General features: G+C 33.6%; 1 protein-coding gene and 2 long non-coding RNA genes across 10 annotated transcripts; 1 reads left to right on the forward strand and 2 right to left on the reverse strand.

Annotated features, from left to right (window-relative positions):
• The first annotated feature begins 673 nt into the window (after positions 1-673).
• LOC125385028 lies at positions 674-23,379 on the forward strand. Of its 7 annotated transcripts, none has more exons than XR_007223961.1 (4): positions 748-762; positions 19,330-19,428; positions 19,631-20,242; positions 21,524-22,464. XR_007223961.1 is itself a non-coding variant. In XM_048405515.1 (3 exons), exons 1-3 carry the CDS (start codon positions 744-746, stop codon positions 22,838-22,840), a joined length of 456 nt encoding a protein of 151 aa, XP_048261472.1. In that variant the 5' UTR covers positions 674-743; the 3' UTR covers positions 22,841-23,379. The 7 variants fall into 7 exon arrangements, 3 of the variants coding, with proteins under 3 accessions (XP_048261472.1, XP_048261473.1, XP_048261471.1); XR_007223960.1 differs by lacking the exon at positions 748-762 and adding an exon at positions 19,121-19,233; XM_048405515.1 differs by lacking the exons at positions 19,330-19,428; positions 19,631-20,242 and adding an exon at positions 22,571-23,379 and having other exon boundaries at positions 674-762; positions 21,524-21,690.
• Positions 3,626-4,277, reverse strand: LOC125385030. Its single transcript, XR_007223963.1, has 2 exons — positions 4,218-4,277; positions 3,626-4,139 (listed from the first exon to the last, which is right to left on the reverse strand). It is a non-coding gene; the product is annotated as an uncharacterized LOC125385030 (long non-coding RNA).
• On the reverse strand, positions 5,903-7,419 carry LOC125385032. Of its 2 annotated transcripts, XR_007223965.1 has the most exons (4): positions 7,350-7,419; positions 6,955-7,218; positions 6,489-6,763; positions 6,029-6,412 (listed from the first exon to the last, which is right to left on the reverse strand). It is a non-coding gene; the product is annotated as an uncharacterized LOC125385032 (long non-coding RNA). The 2 variants fall into 2 exon arrangements; XR_007223966.1 differs by lacking the exons at positions 6,955-7,218; positions 7,350-7,419 and adding an exon at positions 5,903-5,957 and having other exon boundaries at positions 6,125-6,412; positions 6,489-6,827.
• Positions 23,380-24,206: the final 827 nt, after the last annotated feature.

Below are 24,206 nucleotides of genomic sequence, written 5' to 3' on the forward strand. Positions count from 1 at the left end.
ATGATAGCGTCTCTTCAATCAAGAAATCACACATCCAAAAACTTTTACCTCGTAATAACGGTATTATTATACCATCGAATAAGAAAAAAATTAACACTCACCAAGAAAGCGGTATAAGCAACGAAGATTTACAGCTTGGCCTTCGCGAGACAATAGTGGTGGTTGGCGCCAGACAAGTGGTCGAGAAGAGTATGCCCTACTGCACAGTCATAGGCATAGATTGTGCACCCGAATTGTCCCGTCTGTCGATGGATATTACCTGCAACGACCTCCGTGATACATTTCTTGCGCTACGCGAATAGGTGCACCTGTTTGCGTGCCACTTAAAATCGCGTACGCACGAAACAGCTCGAGAATTATCCACGAATTCTACGAATTCGCAGTTACTAATCGCTTACCAAACGTCGATTATGTCGTTAGCGCTTGAAAAGACATTCGAATGTAATTGTTGCAAAAGATAAAGGAGCTTTGTAAAATAGACGATCCAATTCCTATCGCGTTCACAGTCGAAGTGGTACTGTGAGGCTCGTTGCGACCCGGCGTCCCCTTCTACGATCGACCCCCGAGCTCAATAGCCAATCAGCGTTACGCATTCTCCAACGTTCAAAATCTTTCCGTTGGATCCACGGACGGCCGATGTCAGTTATGCGAGGGGGTGGAAAGCACTTTTGGCGGTATCACATGTTGCTTCGCTGTAAACATGGACGATCTGGATTTGATTCGTTGCGCATATTGACAAAGTTATGGCGAGGGATCTGTATGGTATGTACTATATAGCTTTTCTCGCGGGCTATGTTTCTTTATATTGTATATCGAAATACGCACCTAACGTTTCAAGAGAAGCTTTACATGCCTTGTATAACTTGAACTGTAGTTTAGATTTACAACTTTACTTTAGTCTTTATGTTTTCTTACTTTTCAAGAGGTAATCTGCGATACTTGTAAATAGATACTACATATATATGTACGTTAACTTGTAATGTGTAATATTCCTGTTTGGTTAGGTCTATATTTTTTAATGTGACAAATATGTGTATGGTGGCCATCTTGTACAAGTAAACTGATATTATTAGCGTAGTTTTACAAATTACAAGTCATGAATTATTCCTTTTTCCAAACAAGGAAATATACGAGAAAAAATAGAACAGATTCTTACGATTATTTTTGTGAAGTTTTGTAATATACGAATTAGCATTTTTTTTTCTTTTTTTTTTTTTTTTTACATTTGAAAAAATCATGTATTCAAGTATTCATGAGAAAGGGGAGACAGAAAAGAAATGCAAAGATGGAAAGTTTCGAATATGTAAAACGTAGTGAAATCCGTAAATGATTTCATAACTGCTCTTGAACATTTCTTACAAACAAACGAGTCATCTCATACTTTCCTACAGGAGAAGTACATATTCATCAGAAAAAGTTCCATTGATGTTGTCTATGAATGCTTATGCATCCAGCGAAGTCTGTGATTATTTTCTTTATCTGGAAACATACGTTATAGTTTTGAAGGTTATTTGTACATTATTTGTTCACAATCGTTATAAAAAGACCGGAAATGTTTTCAGGTCACGCACATGCTTTACTGCTTTATTCGTACCATCGATGTTAAAAAACAACTCGTACCGAAAGGATTAATATAATTTTTATTTAAATTTTTTATTTCATATTCATAGACGAAAACTGTGTTGTGTTGTTTGTCCGCAAATATGTAAAACGATTCCATTATATTATAAAGTTCTGAAAATCGATAGGTTTCGTTATACATTTCGTTAGTTAAAATAGTTAAATGACTTTCCAGAAACAAGTCATGCTTCATGGACATTTTGAGCTTAGTTAGCGTAAAAGTTAAACCTTGTTCTGTAATTAGTTAAGTTACATGAAATTAAATGGATTTCAAGTAGCTGGTATGTAAAGGATACTTAAACTAACATGTAATGCTTAAATCGTAAAATAAATATACATATAAAATCAGTTAAATTTAGGGAATCAATATCGATAAACGCGAAACTATAAATAACATCTTTAAGTCAAAGATTATTTGAAAGAATTTCAATTTCACTTCAAACTTGAAAGGATATTTCAGATCAAGTAAATAACAAACTTATACCGGTATAGTGATCTCATGTTTCTTGAATTCAAACAATTTGTGTAATCGGTACGAGAATGTATGCAATATGGGATATTAAAGAGAATCGCATTAGGCATTATTACACCATGTACGTCATAAATCGTCGATGAAAGCTCTGAAGTGGACAAAAAAGTTTATAGCTTCGATAAATAAACTGTTCTTTGTAAATGATAGGTTAAAAAGTAGGTAATCAGCATTAATATCAATAGGATATTCCATCGAATAATTTTAAGAATCTTTGTATTATAACATATCCTTTAGATAAAAGATAATTGTTAGTTTTATAACGAAGAATCCACAAGTGTTTCCACAGTAACAAAGTAATTAACGTTTCCTTAAGGGACTAATTCTTGTTACAGATTTCTTTCACCTTCATCTTTGAAACTATTCATAAATTATATTTATATCTTTCAAAAAATCACATCCTAATCCTTAATAATGCTCACAGTTTTGTAGTATTTAATATCTTTTGATTTATTCGAGATTTCTTCAAATCTAATACAGAATTCAAAATGTTTCACGTATTTATTATAGTCTATAGATTACGCTTACAGACTTGGTTCATGTATGTACGTATGTGTATTATACATTATTGTATTTAAGAATTTATATGATCGTCCCATGAAATACCTCTAGTCTGTAGGAAACAGTCTGTTGCTACTATGGTTTAGATGAGAGAATATTTTGACATGTCGTTTAACTGTATGATACCATCTATTAATGTACCAACGATGACTTTAATGACAGTCTAATAGATATTGCGCTACAACTTTGATCAACGCGACTTATTTCTATGATGCACTTCGACAAGCTGATTTCAGCCAAATCAAGTCAAACGAAGTTTCTTATGTTTAATATACATATAAACTTACTATGCATGTACGTAGTTTATTTCAATAGCATCTACGTACTTTAAGAAACTAGTTGATGACGTTGTTTCAATAACACAATCATAGTGGTTTTTAGAATAATCATGATTCGAACGCAGACTATTAGGGGATGATATGTTTTAAGAACAAAAATTATAGTTTTCCCTTCTAAAACATGAGATTGAGATTGAAATAATTTTAATTCTTTAACCATTTAACTCTACCTTAATAACAAAATACAAGAACGTGTTAAGTATACATTATTACTAATTTAATTATTTATATCACTAATAAACAATATTCTTAATTCGCAATTCTTATATCATTGAACTATACTATTAATGAAATGATTTTATATAACTTGCAATTCAATGGAATAAAAACATGAATGAAATATTTAAACATACCTACGTACATAGATTTCCAATAATTTTACGTAACTTTATGAATTAACACGTTACAATATATTTTGCATATATATACGGTATATATCTGTTACATTTATCAAAAATGATTCTTGTTCAATTACATTCGCCACTTATATCGCGGAAGCGTAAAATTATTTCAAACAATATGAAAGTAATTTATCGTGAAAAATATTTTACGTATTGTTTCTCGTTTTTATCGTAAATTAAGCACGTTCCCATTTCTTGCCATAAGAAATAATGGATAATCGATAACAACAGCGTAACGAAAGTAAAAATTATTGTTCATTCACGTTTTGAACGTAATTTTATCAGCTGTACTTTTTCAGCTACTTTGATTTTACTTAATTTCAAAGAACATATTTAAATAATAGCTGGCTTAACGAATGACATATAACGTCGAAACATTACCGCGACTGTCTTGAACAGATTTCCGCCTGTAGATGACTTTAAACGTTTCCGTATCTCGTAATTTGCGAGAAACGAATCTCATACATTTCTACGAGACCTTGCTCTGTCCATCTTGCAGTTCCTTCCTTGATTGACTTTCAAATTTCCCCCTGGATTCTAGGCTGTTTCTGTCATATAGAGTGAAGAGTTCGCTGGCCCTCGAAGCAAAGAGACAAACAGATAGAAAGTCTGCCTTTGGGGTTGGAAGTAAGCATAATTTACGATACGATGATCTAATCCCTTCATCACGCTTGGAATATACATGGTTGCCTGTAAAAGGACGCAGTTTTATATTCAGCAAGTTGCAAAGAAAAGATCTATGTCATTTTGTGATCTTATAGTACTCACTCGAGAGAAAAGGAAATTTTAATCAACGTTATATAATATTGATGAAATCCAATTGCTGGGTCAAGAAGAAGAGAAAAATATCCTTCGCCATTGATAAGAAATATTTCATTTGACTTTCTGTTTTAATATACTGCGGGCACGAGAAAATATTTGCGCGTGTCCATATTTTCCAATGAACCGTTTTCCTATCAGCTTTTATATTTCAAATCAAATCCTTATAATCGTATGAAAGTACTATTAAATAATACCAAGTTTAATACATGTATCATGTATTTATATTCATATTACTTAAATACCTTTCGTAGTCACTGTATAACTGCCATCTGTGGATAATACATAATTCTCTATTTATTCCTTCTGTAGCCGATATTCCACGACATGCATTATTTATTGATTTGTACGTGTGTCCACAATAGGTAGATTTCTCTCTATGTGTATTCATAAAAAAAAATTCGTTGAATTCAAATCAGATAATGGAGGAGATTATTTTATTGGACACGTTTATTCTATCTATTCTATCGAGGGTTCGATTTAAACGTTCGATTTAAATGTTAAATAAAAAGTACGGTATATCAAATAAATAGGATTAATTTTTGGATCTACGCTTATCAGATATTTTATACTTCTCTCATTAAACATGTACTACAAATTTACAAAGTTTTAGATTACTTCCTTGTAACATTCTCTCTCTCTCTCTCTCTCTATATATATAAATATACAAATATGTACATATATGTAAGATAGTAATCCGGGGATAATTCAGGGATCTATTCTGTAGTCTGAAAATCGAGTTTTCATTATGGAGTAAATAATAAAATACAAAAATAAACAATTAATATGCGTCTATTACAATAAATAACAATAATTATATAAACGGGAAATAACAAGTCTTTAGTACAATGTTTACCTGAAAATCGAGAATCGCTTTTCAACGTCCTGAGCTAGCGATCTTTCTTCTTCAGTCTTTAAAGTTTTAAATAACTATTCTGTAACCTTGTCTGTCTCTAATGTAACTCTCTGTCCGTCCGTTCGCGAAAAATTTGCTTCTTAAAATGATCGTCCATAAAACAAAAGAAGGTCTGTCCGTGAAACACAGCCTGTCGTGCTACCCGTAAAACAAAAAGAATCCCTATCCTACATGAACTCTAGGGAGTTTACACCGCCCCTCGAATGGGGAGTGGAACAGATTCCCTTCAGATCCCCGATTACCGTTATCCACTTCATATATGGAGTTTGAAATCCTTCTTAGAATTATGAAAGGTCCTTTCCTAATTTCTTCCAACTTATTTCTATTCATTTTTTTTCCGTTATGGGTGAAGACCATATCACCGATTTTAAATTCATGTTCTCTTCTTTTTTTATCGTATTTTTGTTTGTTCATTTCGAAATTTCTTGTTGAGTTTTTGAATGCTTCTTCTCTGTCTCTTTTTAGGTTTATCTTATTCTCCATTATTTCCTTAGGGACGATTTCAATCATTTTTCCATTCAGTAAATGATTTGGGGCAAACCCCGTTACACTGTGTCTGGTGTTATTGTTTTCTTCTGTGCTTTCTTCTGTGATTTTTGTCCAGTTTCTCTTATTTTTGTCTGAATTACATCTGATCCTGTTTACTAATGTTTGATTTACCCTTTTGTTCAGTCCATTGGAGGATGGGCAGTCTGTCGAGGTGAAAATTAATTTAATGTTCCTTTTCCTCGTATACTCTTGAATTTCTTTGGATGTCATTACTGGGTATCAGTCTGCAAGGATAATTTTTATGGAATCAGTTTCTCCTGTTGAGTCTATAAGTTTTATGATATCTTCTGTGTGTTGTGTTTTCAATGTGGACATAAAAACAGCCCTTGAAAAATGATCGATGAGTATGTGCATATATTTCTTTGGTGAGTTGTTATTGGGTGAAATCGACCTGGGAAATTCAGTGCTTCATAAATCACACAAGGTTGTTTCTTGGGCAGTGGCTCTGGCTTTCTGTCCAATCTTGTGTTACTCCCTTGTGTTTTTCTTCCCTTTGTCTGATATTGCTCCAAGAATCTGATTAAGCCATTTGTTGATTGTACTGTTTCTTTATCGATTTTATCTTGAATGTGTATGGGTAATCCAATAACAATTAGATTTATCCCTGTCTCTTCAGAAGTCTTCCTCCTTACTTCCAATATTAATCATTCCTTTTTTATGGCATATTCAGTGAATGAACCTGAAATGTATTTAAAGTTATAAGTGTATCGTACTGCAGACCAACCTTTATTGCCACAAGCTTTTTGAACTGCCACCTTCCAATTTTCCCAGTTGTATTCTTCATCCTTCAGCAGATTTGCTTGGTACCATTCTGATGCTATTTTTCCCAAATATTTCTTCAAATTCTTGATCCTTTTTTCGTCAGTTTGGATTTTGTATTTTTCGTATTCGGTTTCATACTCATATTAGAGTATGGAAGGGATGCTTATGTGAAATATGAATATTTCATACTCCAATCTGTGGCTTTTTGCGTTCCATCAAATTGTTTTATGACAAAGTCTGTGCCTTCTCTCTCATGCATGTTTTGTTTCTGGAAGATCTCTAATAATGTTTCTATTTGAAGATTGGGCTTTTCGATTTCGGTCTTTATTTTCCTTGTGGGGGGATGATCTCCGATTCTTTTAAGTAAATATCTCGAAACACGAAGTTTAAACTTGTACCGATGTATGACGCTGCCGTTGCGTCATCCATCGTGAGTGCAATGTTTCTGTAATGGCTTACCTTGGTTAAGTTGTTTGCGGCTTTCTTCACTATCGATAAACTGAATAACCGCGGATGATGATCTCTTGCTTGATATTCTGGAGGAAGGACATCACATACTTCATCTTTTGGTTTTCTTATGGATTCTTATGCATTCTATTTCCCCCCCCCCCCCTTGCGTTCTCGTTCAGGGCGATACGTAGTTTCACTTCTAACGGCATGGCGTAGTGAAAATCGATTTGTAAGATCGTAATTTGGTGATAATTCAGGGATCGATTCTGTAGTCTGAAAATCGAGTTTTTATTATGAAGTAAATAATAAAATACAAAAATAAACGACAATTAATATGCGTTTATAACAATAAATAACAATAATTATATAAACGGGAAATAACAAGTCTTTAGTACAATGTTTACCTGAAAATTGAGAATCGATTTTCAACATCCTCAGCTACCGATCTTTCTTCTTCAGTCTTTAAAATCTTAAATAACTATTCCGTAACCTTGTTTGTCTCTAATGTAACTCTCTGTCCGTCCGTTCGGGAAAAACGTGCTTCTTAAAATGGTCGTCCGTAAAACAAGGGAAGATCGGTCTGTCCGTGAAACACAGCCTGTCGTGCTACCCGCGAAACAAAAAGAATCCCTATCCTACATGAAATCTAGGGAGCTTGCATATATATATGTATCCTTTTAAAATTCTAAAAAATTATACAGATTCATAAAAATATAGTTAAAGACTTTGTAATATAGCGGTTTTTAAATACATATATATAGTTTTTAAATAAATGTTAAATTTCTTCCGACTATTCGTATCACATTACGATTATGCTCTTTTAGTTCTATAGCTTACGAAGTTAGTTTAGAAGTCGAGGCTTACCTCGCAGGCTTACACAAGAGTATTGGTTGAAGTTTTCCTATCAAAAAAAAAGTAAAAAAAAAAGGAAAAAGTTTTAATCGCTTTAATCCGCAGGTTGTAGTTAACACGTTTGTGTTTCGATTTAAAAGTTAATTCAATTAATCCATAATAGCGAAATGTTGCTAACTGTTATTTTATATTTATTTTATATTATTTGATATTCAATCGTTTGATGAATACCATAGATATCTGATATTTAATCATTTAGATGAATTTCATAGATATGTAATATTTCATCGTTAGATGCGTTCCATCAAAGTTTAATATTCATCTGCCCACGTTCTCTAATGGAAGATTATATATAAACTAATATTCATAACGTTTTAAGACATTTATAAAATAATTACGTAACACTTTATGTTAATTTGTAAGTTATAATCGCTTTAATCCGCAGGTTGTAGTTAACACGTTTGTGTTTCGATTTAAAAGTTAATTCAATTAATCCATAATATCGAAATGTTGCTAACTGTTATTTTATATTTACTTTATATTATTTGATATTCAATCGTTTGATGAATACCATAGATATCTGATATTTAATCATTTAGATGAATTTCATAGATATGTAATATTTCATCGTTAGATGCGTTCCATCAAAGTTTAATACTCATCTGCCCACGTTCTCTAATGGAAGATTTCATATAAACTAATATTCATAACGTTTTAAGACATTTATAAAATGATTACGTAACACTTTATGTTAATTTGGAAATTTAAATAAATTAGAGAATTATCAACACCATTCGTTGTTATAACGATGCTTAATAACTCGGAATACAAACAGCTTTCAAGTAATCGGATAAAATTTATTATGCTGCCAAAATAAAAGTATGATTTATACAAGGTAAAATCTCCTTTGTAAGTAGTGTGATGCTCGCAATGTCAGGCACACAAAGTATACGCGCATATTATATCACGTAATTTCAGCTTTATTCCATCTCTTAATCGCTTGGTTTGAAGAAGCCGTAAGTAACAAGCGAAGCCATAGCGTAAAATAGTTTTATTAAACTTGTAAATAGATATAAGAAATATAGTCGTAGTATCCAACTGCAAGTTCAAATGCGAAAAATAACGTTCGGGAACATTTGTGACATGGTGAGAAATTTTATACTCATATCCTAAATTGATAACATATATATTATTTGTTATATTATATATTTATTTGTATATATGTAAACATAATATCTATTAATGAAAAAGTTAATTAAGAAATATTCCATTATTATTACTGTTCGTATCTATTATTTTTCATTTAATAAAAAACTAGTGTACACCAACTCATGTTCATTCTACTGATCTTATTTTTACGGTTCGAAATATATATATATCGAATTTCGATTTTCCATCGTGTTTCGCTTATGATTCATAAATATTAATTAGCATGCGATTAATTGGTGTTATAATTCAGAATGTTCGATATTCATTTACATTTATATTACTTTCACGTTATAGTTAAATATTCAACGTTGGTTAAATATTTTATTATTTGAAAGACTTGTGTCTATACTTCATATGCGACAAAAATTGAGAATTATTCACGTTTTTTAATTTAACGATCCTACTTTTATTTCAATTAAATCTCGATTCTTAAACTTTCATTTATTCGCGTCAAAATTAAATCCTAAGCTTCAATCCTACGCTTCCCTATGTAAAAACCTTTTAATCCTTATTTTTCGAATAATTTGCGAGAATTGATCTTTGCGCAAGAATTAACGCCACTCAAGTACTAATTGATTCCATCTCCAGAGCGCTTAAGTGACATTCGATTGTCGCTTGAGTAGTTCTTATCCTCGCTGTAAAATACGACAGAATTTCGATTCCTCGATCATTAATTACATTATGAGACTACTTTCTCACGCTTTTCCATTCCACGCCGTGATTCCGCTCGCCTAACTACTCTTTCGTTATAGCGCCGATCACACTTTCAACAAGGTCACGATTAATCTCGATAATGAAATTTCCATCACTATCGCAATAAAAAAGATTATTCTACGTTATGCTATATCTTCTTTTTTTAATTGACAGAATGCATCGATACGTTGATCGCCACGTGAATTTTATAGATTTTGGCCAATAGATCGAATAGAAACACAGACTGTGATTCTACGTGAAAAATAAGAAAGATAGGAAAAACACCTGGTATGATTTATCACAATTAATTTTTTTTCATCCGAGGATCGAAATTGAGGATTTGACCGGTGTACTGAAATTTTTACAAATTTTATTCCACATTTTCCACTCGGTTTTTCACGTAGAATCAGTAATTGCTCGCTTCTGCCGCAATATTTTTCAGCCCATTTACATTATTAAAAGTAACGTTTTACTTTTCCAAGGTATTGTATTACATTCGCGCACTCTTCTCCGACAACGTTACCTAATTCCTTCATATCGTCGGAAATTCCTTGGTCCGTGAGATTTAGCCTATTTTAGCGATCCTGGAAAATTCAATGAATAACAGTCGATTCGATCGATACGAGGAATTTTAAAGTTCGTTCCTCGGTATTCGTGTAATTTCATTATTCGCGTTTCATTCGTTGGAAACTTGCGTTAATTTGTTCGCCAACTGGAAGTTGCATAAGTCCGTCGATGTTTATTTCCACGAACTGTTAGAATAGGATAAAATTTTGTTGCCATAAATTGTATTTAACGCGGAGTTATCAACCACGAGCTATTGTATAAAGCTTATTACTTATTGTATAGAACTTTTACTATATCGTAGATCAATAGCGTACTAAGATTATGAAAATTTATGATTTATTTATGACTTATTTATGACTTATTATTTATTATTATAATATTAAGACTTATGTACGCGACTCGAATATTTATGTATTCTCCTTCAATATCCTTAATCCCTTCGATATGACGTATAAAATTTACAAATTGCCATTTTAACACAATTCAAATATAGTTCACGTAGACTACACGCGAACGATGTGGTTTCGAATTTATTAACTAAGCGTTATACGTTCCTCAATGTGGACATTACTTATGTACATGGAATGTACGATTATAGTTAGAAACGTGGCTGAAAATACAGATTTGTTAATGGTATAAGTTACAGTTGCACAATGATGAGTCATAGCAGAAGAGATCACCATAACTTCGAATATAACTTTTATCGTTACAATTCTATGTTAACGTTGTATTTGCATCTGACAGTTTGTTGAATTGCGTGATATCACGAAGATGGCGAACTAAGTTTAACTTGGTTTAAGAATATAAGTTTAACGATAAGTGAAATCTACCAGTTTCTTCTCTTTTTTCTTCTTTTTTTCTTTTTATTTTGCTTATTTCCTTATTTCGTGAGTTTCGTATAATTCTCATCTATCCAGGAATAATTTAAATGTAGAAAACAATTCAACGAAATGAGAAATATACGTTTGTTTCATGTGCGATTAAAAAATTGCATCCGACGAATTTAATATATCAATTAATAAGTATTATATTTGTTTGGAATGTTATTTCTGCAAAATTGTTTAGAATTGTTCTTTGGATATTTAATAATACGTATCTTGTAAGTTAACGAAGATACTCGCGATTTGTTGTTTTTTTTATTTTTTTATTCATTAATGTAACTTTTACATACTGCTGTGTCCGCTAAAATAAATTCAGATATTATGGAGGTTTCAAATACGTAACGACAAGAAGATATTGTGCCTGGGAAATAGTAGTAAATGTTGAATATGTCGATGTTAAAACGTCTTTAATATATTCGGTATAAATATATCGAATTTAATTTATTTTCAAATTACATTATTATTTAATGCTCGCGATTAACAACCATTTCCAATTACATATTTAATGATGCATCTATTATCAGAACTTATTAAAACATCGCATCTCATCGAAGATCACGTTATTCTGTGATTGTTTCGTACTCGCTACGTTTTATGTACGTATACGTAATGAGAATTAAAATTTATCGAAGGAGGAGCTGCGGTCTGCGAATAATTTTTTAACAAAAGCGAAAAAAAGAATCGTGTTAAATCTAACTAAGTATCTCTGTCTGTTGTTAGAAATATTACGTTAAAATTGTGTACGAGACGAATAAATCGTAGAGAAATAGGGAATCGAAGAGGCAATTATGGCATAGAAATTAACAGGAAAAAATAATCTTATCTGTTAATTTTTATAGGATAGTTTGCTTTTTAATTTTTATCTATAGGCATAAGAGTAACCATTAGAAATACTTATAGAAATTTAATGGAATTTTCTGTTAAAATTACATCTACCTTGATTGAAGGAAATTTTAATTAATTTCATTCTTAAAACTCAACGAATCAAAGTAAATGCTTAACATTCGTCATACATTAATTGAATTCGCTAAAATTGATGTACCAAATACATTTCACCAGGATGAAAATGTTTTAACGTTTGCATCGATATAATAGCGTTTGTACTGGTGTATTTATCGATGATATGTTTACTTGAAATACGTGAAAACAAAGTATAGCTACAACAGCCTGTTTATAAACAGAATGTAAATTATTGAACGTACTTTCGTACTGTGACGATAAATCGTGGGGATTGTTAATGAATTATTATGCACTCGGTAATAAAATACGCTTGCAAAATACAACATCTTTTTGCATGGAAGCTTTGATATTCATATTAAATATGCAAACAGGATATACAGCGTGATGAAGGCTATTCATTTAGTTTGCTTATTACTTTATAGAATGTTATAAACGTTAACATCATATAGTTTAAGAAAATTATCACGGAATACACGGAATCACGTTGCACATGGAACATTTGCGGTGACATTTCAAAGGCTGATTAACAGAATGTTGTTATTGTGCCGTAGAGAAATACGATTAGTGCGCGGAATTTACTCGAAACTATAGTAGAAAAATGGTAATACGGCGTTTATTTAATTAGAATTTCATTTTACGTTTTAATCATTCTTAAGCAACCTTCCTCTTCTATATTTGTAAAAGAGGAAACGAACACCTCGCTTTTTTTCTTCTGGTAACTTCAATCTTGTAATTTTGCTAATAACTTAACGTTATAATAACTAAGATTAATATATTGTATAATAAAAATCCGTAATTCTTTCGAAGATTGACGTTATGTAAGGGTAAAGCTGTAAGTAAACGTTGGTTTATAGATATGAACGTTAACGGTATAGCAAACGTTTATTAAAGTAATAACGCAAATAATAAATGAAACATTTCCTTAAAAATGAAAGCATGTTGTTCGAATGCAGTTGATTGTTACGTTTGACAGCCTATAAAATTTTTCTGAGAGTCGTGTTAAATAATGAACGTAAAAAATATTACTTTTTGCATGATTTATCATTAAACATGTTTGTTTAATAGAGCGAGTAAAACAGTCCCGGAAGGATTTGAGTTCTCATCGACCCTTTTTTCCCAGAAATTACGCTCTTGGTGCAACAATTTCAACAATTTTCAGCGGTTGCCAAAATTATTTTAATACAACTTTCAGCTGAAAAATTGTAAGAAATTGTTAGAATTTAATATTAGGAAAAAACGTAATATCGATGTTAAAAGAATTTATAAAGCGACACAGAAAGGACTTATTAATTTCTCGAAAGCAATTGAAAAGAAAAGCATGTTTCTGTTTTTGGGAAGCTTTTAAAGTCAGGTGTTCCATATTAAGTGCAATTAACTTGCAAATATTTATATTTGCGCAGTTCCTTCATTTTGAAATATTCGCAAAATTTGCTGCATATTTCGTGTTCGTTCCATCTTCCGAAATGAAAATAAAAATTTTTATTCAATGTCTGAATATATTTCATTATATTCCATCTTTCTCATGATTGAAAGTTTCTTCTTCTTTTTAATAATTATATCGTAGCAAATACACAAAGATATTCATATTCATACACAAAGATATAGATATTCATACACACAAATCATAAGATATTCATACACAAACATATTCAAGATATATATGGATAAGATTTATTTCATCCTCTACGTTTCCTAAACGTTTCATGGACTTTTGCATTTTTAAAATTCCCACAAATGCACGAACATCCGCGATCTAATAATCTAACGATGAGTCCGCTATTTCGGAAGATATTTCTATATTTTGGGTAAATCGTTGCTTTGTAATATTTGACATAAGAGATGCTCGTTAACGAACGCGTAACGTCAGATATCCACGTTTACCGCGACTCTTTCAGGAGAAGAACTTTGCAGCTAGGAGAGTTTTAAGGAACTTTTAATTTAGAAGAATTTTAAAGAACGACCGTAACATGTATATTCCGACGCAAATGTCGTTCCTGATAGGAGAATCACACAGTCGAGTTCAGCAATCGAATCGATGTTCAACAGATGCGAGGGCAGAAGCAGACGAAGAATAAAGAGAGAATAAACACGCACTCGTTAAATCAGCGCAACGAGTAAAGTAGATCTAGCCATTATTCCGTTCTGAAAAGGAAGACGAATGGAAGAGGAAAGGAAGGTTCAAAAGAGCATCGTTCGCTTTGATTATTGACACACGCTCACGCTAATAACGGTCATTGAAAGGCGAACGGAGAATGAGAATTATTGAAACTTGGAAATATCGAAAGCTTGAAGCTTCGCTAATTAAGAAAAGTCAACTGTCATAAACGTCGATGAGGATCCTATCGACGGAAAGTTAGGAAATTTAATCTTTTCCCTTTACGTTTGACTCGAACGCGAACAGTTCGATCTGTTTCTCGTTTGAGGAACGACCTAACGAGTATACAGAGTCTTTCGCGTACATTACTCGTCAGAAGTTTCGAGTCATTGCGCGTTTCATCAAATTTTGCAGAATTTAAAGAATCGAAGACTTCGCTTTGATAAATTTTTAATTAAAGAAACGTATAGTCGAGTGCAGGCGATTATTGCTGATAACTGTAACATTTATTTTAGTAACGAAATTGACAGGAGATTTGGCATAGATAATACAGGAAAAGTATTTTAAGTTTTCCATATACGAGGGAGAAAAAGTTTAATTATTTATATCGTAAAGTGGCGTCAGGGAAAACCGGTGTCTTATTTCATGAATCTGAGTCTTCTATCGAGTAAACGTTCCTCTCTAATAAAATCTATAACGCGTTAGAACGATACAACAATTTTAGTTATTCCGTAGAGTATCACGACAACAGTCTTAGACCATTTGCATGATGATCAGGATCGCATGGTCAAGCAGAGAAGTAAGTGTCACTGTGTAAAAGAAAAATAGTATCGGTGCATGACGTAGGGATGATGTACGGTGGTAAAGCGAAAGCTGAAGGACATTCGAATAAAAAGAAATAATAAAAAGAAAATAGTTATCGGTTATACAATGTGAACAAAATTACGTACGTGTTTAGAGCAACGACGTTGCCTACTACAGTTGTACGGTAACGAGCCTTTAGAATTTAAAGCCTGGATATTACTCTCGTCGATTGTATGCTCGTCGATGGACATTTTTCTAATAGTTTACAGTAAAAATATTCCTACGTTCAATAGATTGAATTTCAAGTTGAAAAATAATATTAGAAAAGACTGAAAACTTCACGATTCCTAGGATTACGTGTAACATTGCGTCTGCGGAGCCAGAAAATTGATCCACGGCTTGGTCTCAAAGGAAAGTTATTTATAAGTCAAAGAGTATCGTATTGCATCGTTCTTTCTTTATTCGAAGCACTCGGGAACGTTCGCTGTAAACATTTCCATTGTATCGCGATCAACGAAGAATGATTCGTTTCGTAACTATAATCTTTTCTTTTCTTTTCATCCATAATGGACAAGACGAAACAAAGCGAAAGGAAAGTTGTACGTTCTCAGTTACTCCTATACGGAACAAAGATCAGAAGTTATAAGTTATAGTGATAAGGGGCGACTTAATTGAAAATTACCAAGACACTTGACATCACGCGTTGCTCGAGAGCGAAGTTACGCGGATGTTTATACCGTCTGGGAGTCCCAGAGCAGCAGTTAAGGGTTAATATCGAGAGCGCAGCGATGGTAAACGTTATAATAATACAAAGTTCCGATATTCTCTAACTCTAACCATTCTACAAATTTCATCTTTAAACGGTATCGTGATTTGGTCCTGGTTTAACCAATTGGCTGTTTTCCACGAGTATACTCGTCACGAAGAGATGGCAGTATTTTACGTTACGACGAGCCCCGTCAGTACTAAATTGAAAAATAAAAATAAAAGTCGTTTCGTAACAACTTAATTCTATATTATAACAGCCACCCGTACTCCGTGTTCGACGAGTATACTCGCCATCGCTTACTGTTCGCGACACACTTTTAGGTACACGCTTTTCAAAGAGGTCGCAACGGCTAACTGCTAAACTTTTTTATTCTGACATTGAAATTTAACAAGAATAAATCAATATCAGCGGCAATTTCAGTTCTATCCTTGGCACGTAAATACAATATAATTTACCTTTAACGAAAATGAACGCAATTATTCGTAATTATTCGCGATACTATTTACTTATATATTTTCCTATGTTGTCTTACGTATCTGTTATTTGTAATAAATGAGATCGAACGAGAAATATTAGAGGATCAGCAGCAGGGTTAATTTATCAGTGTAAAAATATGCGCAAACTTCCACGATCCAGTTATAACACGCGATATAATTCGCTATTTGCTTAGCTCGCTTCGCCAACTGCCAGCCTCGCTATCTTTGTCCATGAGGATCTATTAAGATTATCATTTTAATTACACGTTGGTCGATCGCGCGCGAAACTCGCGCCAGTTACAGCGTTAACTTCCTTTGTAGTATTCATGGTGAAATCGCCAATTCATTTCCACCGTCTAACGAGAAAGACGAAACGGACGTATTCTCGGCGAATGCTTCCCTTTCGCGTCTCTCCCGTTCTTCGAATCGCTCTGCTTCAACGCAGTAGAACCAGCCAGCTCTCTCGTTCGACAGCTGACAAATTGCCTGCGTAACTTGTTTGCCGCGACCGCGAGAACTATGTTTTAAGTCGAATGATCGTCAGATGTTACGAACAATTGGAAATTATCTTCATTTCCCATATCGCTGGCCGATGCTCACGATCTGTTCAGTTTGGAAAACATGGAATAGCTCGCTGGACGATTAGTTTGAATTTTACGGAATCGCGTTTGAGGTGGAATATGCCGAGATCGTAGAATCGTTGACGTTCGACTGCTCCCACGAATACTCTGGTGTCTGTACGTTTTATCAGTCGAACCTAACATTTCTCAGTGACGGATAAGTTTCTTTTTAAAAAATCTACACATTCTTTTCTCTGTTCGATAGAATAGAATTCCGATAAATAAGAATTTGGTATGAAACTAACAACGTTCCAGTCGTACAGAAAGAAAATACAATTTAATTAAAAACGTGGGAGGTGGTGTAAGTATCGGCGATAGAATTCATCAAGAGTACGTGACGTTGGAAAAACTATAGGAAAAGCTACAGATGTTAGAAAATGGAAACGTGATATTGAGAATTATGTAAAGCACGTGGATTGCTCGAATGATGGGGTAACTGTGGGGAAACCTTAAATACACTGATGTAATGGGATGGTTTCGTTGTGATAAAGACGATAATAACGACGATTTTGTACAAATGGAAACAGCCAGCTAAAACGATAATGGAGAGGCACTTTCCCATGCCGAAGCACCCATGCCACTCGAAAAAGGGGCTTCGATCGTATAAAATTCACCGCGCGAAAGCTACCAGGTACAGAGAAAATGTAATTTTACGCAGTTATTTCTACCGAAAGAATCATTTGACGTGGTGCTTAAAAAGATATGGAATGTATAAATATTCAAAAAATCAATTTTATAAAATTAAATCTATCGATCCATTAATAGGATTAAAAGAAAGGAATACATCCGAAATGTACACAAAATTGAAGGAAAGGAAGATTTGTATAAAAATTATAATAATACGATGCAGCAATTTCACGATACCATTTAATTAAAGTGGGTGTATATTTTTCTGAGAGCATCCTCTGTATATCAGAAATATATTACGAAATAGAAATATGTTATTACTGGTTTTCCGATGAGAATCCGAAGTGTATCAAAAATTTAATCGGCGTAGATATTTATCGACGCAACAGTTGCAATTTCACAGATACAAATATCTTGCGAGTTCTCTCATCGTCGTAATTTGTATCTCCTTTATATACATCGTCTGTCTCAATATTATTTCTAATATTCTAATTAGACTGTAGATTTTGATGCAAATTCATATTTTTGAGAATATAATTGAAAAGAAAAAAAAAAGAGAAGTAAAGAGTATTTTGTATATTTTATATTTTCCTTCGTATCACGTGCATTTTGTACAATTTTATTGAAATTGGATTACAAGAGCCAAGCAAATCGAACATCAAACGGACTACGCGTCGTGTGTTACTTTATAGGAAAATCACGACAATGTCTGTAACATTCGTAGTATTTTACGATCCTATCTACGATAGCAATTAAAAGTTCATCAAACAGATGATTACATCACGTACAAGCCATTTGAAAGTCAAATTGTTCCATTTTCCGAAAATTTATTCTTTCTAACTCTTTAAGAGTATTACATCGTGGCTTATTAACATACTAAATAATAATTGACTGTTCGAATAGTTTGATGATTTTTGGAAAGTACGTGTCCCTGATAAATATAACTTCTATGCACACTTCCAAATCCGTTTGAAATTTCACCGATACGATCAAGTTAAGCGTGTCTCGCTACAGTGCTGCAATGATCATTTCGAAATGCTTCGTATATCATATACGCAAAAAGTTTCCAGCAACGTTGAAACAGCTTCGCGAGCCACGTGTAATTTATTTATAAAAGATTTTTGCAACTGTCGAGACATCTTGGTATCTGTTAATAATCGTTGAGATATCATTGCAATCAAGTAATTGCACTGTATCATACGCGATAACGAAGTTACTCGATTATTCGAATGGTATGTACTGGGATTAGTTTCGATGGATGTTTGAATGATGACGGAATATTTGGCCAGCATAAGCACTGATCCCTTCCATATCGATCGCGTTTATCGATATTTGATAAAGAGGTCGTTTGCAAATTACATTTACCGTCTACTGTTGCTCACGAAATTATTCCAACTCTGATACGTGCTTCTTTATAAATATATCGCGTGTGTACGTGTATGTTACATATTATATTACATATCGCATATTACATATTATATTGCATTTTAAGTAACAAGATATTTAGTGCGAGTGTATATTTTGCAGAAATTCCAAACGTGATTAAACAGTCAATTATCCATCACATCGATGCATCTCAATGTTCAATGGGACGGTATTTAGCGTCTATAACATGTTGAAGATCTTTATGGTGTATCTCGTGGAGGAAATTAATTTCACGAAATTAATTAAACAGTCAATTATCTGTTGTACCGATACATCTTGATATTCAATGGAATAATTTTTGATATTTATTGTACGCTCGAAATACCTATCTATATTATGTACTATTTCCCCCCCCCCCCAAATATTCACCACAACTATTTTCTCTCTTTTACATTTGCACTTTCAGGATGATTTCAAATTCTACCAATGTGATCGGGATAGTCGTGTTTCGTTACAAAACGAACAAAATCCCGAAGTCTCGTGTAACGGGCTATAGGAGGCGTTGGTGCGTTCTTTAAAACAGAATAACTTTTCAAAAATTGAGTCAAACAATTTGTTTCTTTCCTTTTTTCTTTTTTTTTTTTTTTTACGAGTTAGACTCATTGGAAAGATTAACAATAGGTTACGTGTAAAGAAATGTTGAAAGAAGTACAATTAGTCGGAATAGCGAAGAAGGAAGTAAAGGTAGCTTTTTACAACTTTTCTAGCTGGACCTGTAACGAAGATTTAAATAACGCATTTCGAAGATTTCCTCTAACTCGTCGAGCAAAATTCAAATGGTTCGGTCCACAGTTGCAGACGAGTTATTTCGTTCGAATGAACGTACGAAACGAAAGATATTTTTACGGCGAGTGTCGGACTATTTTAGCTTTCGAGGCATTGTAAGTTGAATTTTAGTTGCGGTGTCGACAAATCATTGATTCAGTGACAGTGAATTTTCTTTTTTCTGGGTGTGATGCGAATGCGCAGAAACTTTGAAACGTTCCCGCTGAACGAACAGGACCTTCCGGCTGCCATGGATATTGATTTTCCATGGGCTTCAAGGTTTCTGGAGCAGCTGTACCCATCCAGCGCAGACTCTGGCTATTCTCAATATGGCTGTCTATTGTACCCAAATCCGCTCGTTTTGCGTTGCAACGCGCTCGCCGCCATACACCAGCATGCGATCAATGCGCCAAGGACATCAGCCGATCGCAATTTAAACAGCCGAATTTATTTTCGAATGTGACGCGCTAGACGTTATCAACATGGCCGATACATGTACCCTGTCACGTACTTCCTGATCGTCGCGTCTATCTCCATGGTCGTAAGCATCAATGGTAAGCCTCGCATTTCACTCGCTTTGTCGGGCTGCTTAAATCTTCGCCTCTTTAATTCGACGCGTTTCTCGCACGTTTCGCCACGAATCATATTACATTTTTCTGAAATTAAAAATTCGCCGATACGCGTTGTCCATCTTCGGTATTTACGAGAGAAGAAAGCGATTCTTGCGCCTTATTCGTCACGCCGATTTTCACGTCGATACGATCGGAATACCAAAGTTGATCGACTCGACAATGTATTGACCAGTTAGCCGTTGCGACTAATGCGACTAAAATGCGTTAGAAAGGACAGAACAACTACTTTGTTCACGCTGTATTATAGTTTTTTCATAATAATTATTTATATCTCTTCATTTGTTCGTTTTACCTGGTCCTGGCTTCCAAATGGTCGAAACGTCTTCAAATTTACGAATATATTTTAGTTTTCGCTGAAATTGCAGTTTAAACAGCAAAAACTGCTTTTTACGCGTGACGAGTATACTCGTCAAGAGTAGGTAACTGGTTAAGACGGAAGATAATTTGCCAGGATAGACAATGGCGGTATTTCGTCTTTGAGAATTTTTAATTTGAGGAATTTTTCTTTCAACAAAGAGCGTTTCTGTAATGGAAAATGGAAGTTTCTGTTTCTTCCCATTTTTCTCTTTCTTTCTCGAGGTTCCTTTCAGTTACATGACCCTATTTGTTTTACGAGCAAGTTGCGTTTTAGGAGCGTGTTTCGTTGAGGGAGTTTTCACTAGATGTCTGAAGGAACGATGTTTCGTCTATTTATAGCGAAGATCTTCCTCTACATATAAACTGCATATAGAGGAAAGTGCACCTGTTGAAGCCATCACTCGTAGGTGTTAGCCACTTGTGTTACGAATCGTGTAAACAACGATCATCGTACACGGTGCATTTAATTCACTTTTCTTCCGTGATAAGCTTCCTAGCAATCTTGTCAACGAACGCGACGAAATTTCATCTTACGCATATCGCCGATGTGTCTGTAAATGTCAAGACTAATATCTATTTATTTTTACAAAAATGTACAAAAATCTGACGTTAATGAAAGCACGACACATTTGTTTGAAAAATGAAAGAAAGGAAGAAGTAGAAGGAAGTAATTTCTAAGAAATAAAAGAGAGAAAGATGCGAAGCTACTTATAAAGTAGACAACGATTTGCCCAACGTCTTACGTCCGATTCCTACGTCGATTTTAATAATCTTTAGAAATCTAGGATAAATCACGATTTCTATTAATTAATACGTATTTGTCGGTTGATTGAGTCCGATGATCAGGCCAACTGTTAACTACGGAACATCGAACTCACGCAGCGTCGGAACGAGCAAACGATTTATGGTGTCATCAGTGTGATACAATGGAAGATGGAGAGAGATGCGCCAATCTGACCGGAAACTTCACCACTTTCGGGCACAAGTGCACTGGTGATAAAAGGACCTGTATGGTAATGACAAATGATAACAGCGATTCGAACGCTTGTTGATTATACACAGGTCACGCACGTGTTTCAGCAGATGTTTGATATTTTGCTTTGATCGCGTGCTTTTAAAGCAAACAGAATATAGCAAACAGCTAGCTAAAAGCGATATTAGTTATCGTCAACACGAGAGCGAGAGAAGGCTGTTCAAGATAGAGACACAGTTTCATTTCGTTCATAACGCGATTAGTGTTTGGAAATGTTCAATATAGTCGATCAATTCAGTTTCATAATAATTACGTACTTTATTGAAATTGAATCCGCTTTATAGGAACATATGTACATGGTGTACACATTTGAGGGAATATGCAAATGCAATTTTTTATTTGTTCTTCTTATTTATTGGTAATCAACAATGATATTGGATATGATATAATTGTACAGTTTGCACATACACGGCAAAAATATTACGAAATCCGTAATCGATATTAGCCGACCGAATTAACAATGAACGAACCGTATTCTCTGGAAATGATGCGAGATATTCTGGAAAATTGATATTCCCTCGACTAAAAATATGTTACGTTCACACTCACTCGTGTTCGTTACAAGTTCCAATGTGAAATGTCATACAGAGTGAAACAAGGAATTGTTGCAAATATTAATTTAATTTTAGTATCAAGAATCATTCTACGTACATGTAGAATTCTTTCTCATCTTTTCTTTTCAGTCTTCTTTTTTCTCTTTTCGCTCGATACTATCAAGTTCGTGGTTTAATGCTGCCCAAAATGAGCTCGTACTCGGACAAAATTAAAAGAAATACTATATTTTAGCGTACGAGTGTCTCTTGCGATCCGAAGTTTAAAATCTGCAAATATTCCTTTCACGTTTGCTTCTTTCTCTTCAGGTAAAGCGATTTTCTTACACTACCAGCACCGGAGATTCAATGTCTAGTCCACAAACTTGGTCGGTGGAGAGAAAGTGTACTAACAAATGCGACTCCGGATGTATAGTGGTCGGTGAACGAACAAAACTCTCCGCTTGCACCACTTGCTGCGAGAAATCGTTTTGCAATATCGGTACCGGTGCTGCGAACGATCTGACGATAAGAGGGATCGATCTGTTTCTAGCTTTAGTATTACAAATTACATTAACAATTATCATGTATCCGTCCTGACATTGCAGACGAAGTAACACACGATCGTGAATCATTTTAGTCGCCGATGAGAATAATTGGTTCCATTAACGCGTTTATACGTACATTGTAACATACACTGTAATATTACACAACAACACGATACATAAGATTTGTCGCATTACCAATGAAAATGCTGTTTTCATTTTATAAATGTGTACATGGAGTTTCATTCCTTATGTGTTTCATAATAATATTACGATGAATATTGATTAATAAGTCAATAAAATTACGACGATATCGATAATACGAAGCTCAGAAATAAGAAAATAATAATGATGTTCTCGTTCTAATGATGTCGATAAATCAAAGAACAATTGATAATATAAAAAGGGGATGTTCTTAAGAATACGATGCTCATAATTATAATAATTACGAATACAATCAAATCTACGAGAATGAGATTTAAAACACTGCTAAGTTATTACTCGATCGTTCAACGAACCAATGTAATTTAAATTGTAAATTTTAGAAAAATTGTTATAGCAATACACTACCAATAAATTGTATAAAGTAACAAACTTTCCTAAAAAAAAAACTCATTAAAACTCTATAAATAATATAATAATAAATACTTTTTATCGATTTCCATTTTCCCATTATCCTCTACTTAATTCCCAAGGATGTCAATGAGAAACATATTAGGTTGTTCCAAAAGTCTCTGTCTGTTTTATAAGAAAATAATAGATGCACAACATTTTTTCTTTTATATTATTTTATTGAATTTTGTATGATCCGTTTTCTACTAATAGAACAAAATGGATCATAATGTAAAACAAAAAATGATGTGCATCTGTCACTTCCTTATAAAAGGAAAGAAATTTTTGGGAAAACCCAATAGAATGGGAATTTTCTCGTGGACACATAACATTAGAAAATTGTACACAACTTTTATTTAAATTCCTTCGTACGATCTCTGTACAATATTCTTTTATTAATTATACCTTAATTTTCTTTTTATTTTACTTTAATTTTTAAGTATCCTCCGATTGGTTTCCAATTATTTTGATTATTTTGCAGGAAGCGAACAATTTTAACGATCGGCATATTTTTCGATACTCGTGAACAAGAGTGTACAACCTGGACGTTTATACACACCCACATTTCTCTCAAACGCACAAACATCCGCATTCCGTTTATAATACTAAAATTTCGCTGGAAACAGGGAAACGCGAGATCAGGTATCTACTAAATCGCTTAAACTATATAGTTTATACCAGCGCGTTTACAGCTGTAACCAATTAACGTAATAACACTGCCTAAATGAAAGCATTCAGTTTATACTCGTGCATTCTGTTCTTTCAACAGCATCCTGGAAATCTGCGTGTTATCATTTTCGTAGAAATCG

Source organism: Bombus terrestris, chromosome 4 (genome assembly GCF_910591885.1).
Source record: "Bombus terrestris chromosome 4, iyBomTerr1.2, whole genome shotgun sequence".
Taxonomy (NCBI): Eukaryota; Metazoa; Arthropoda; class Insecta; order Hymenoptera; family Apidae; genus Bombus; species Bombus terrestris.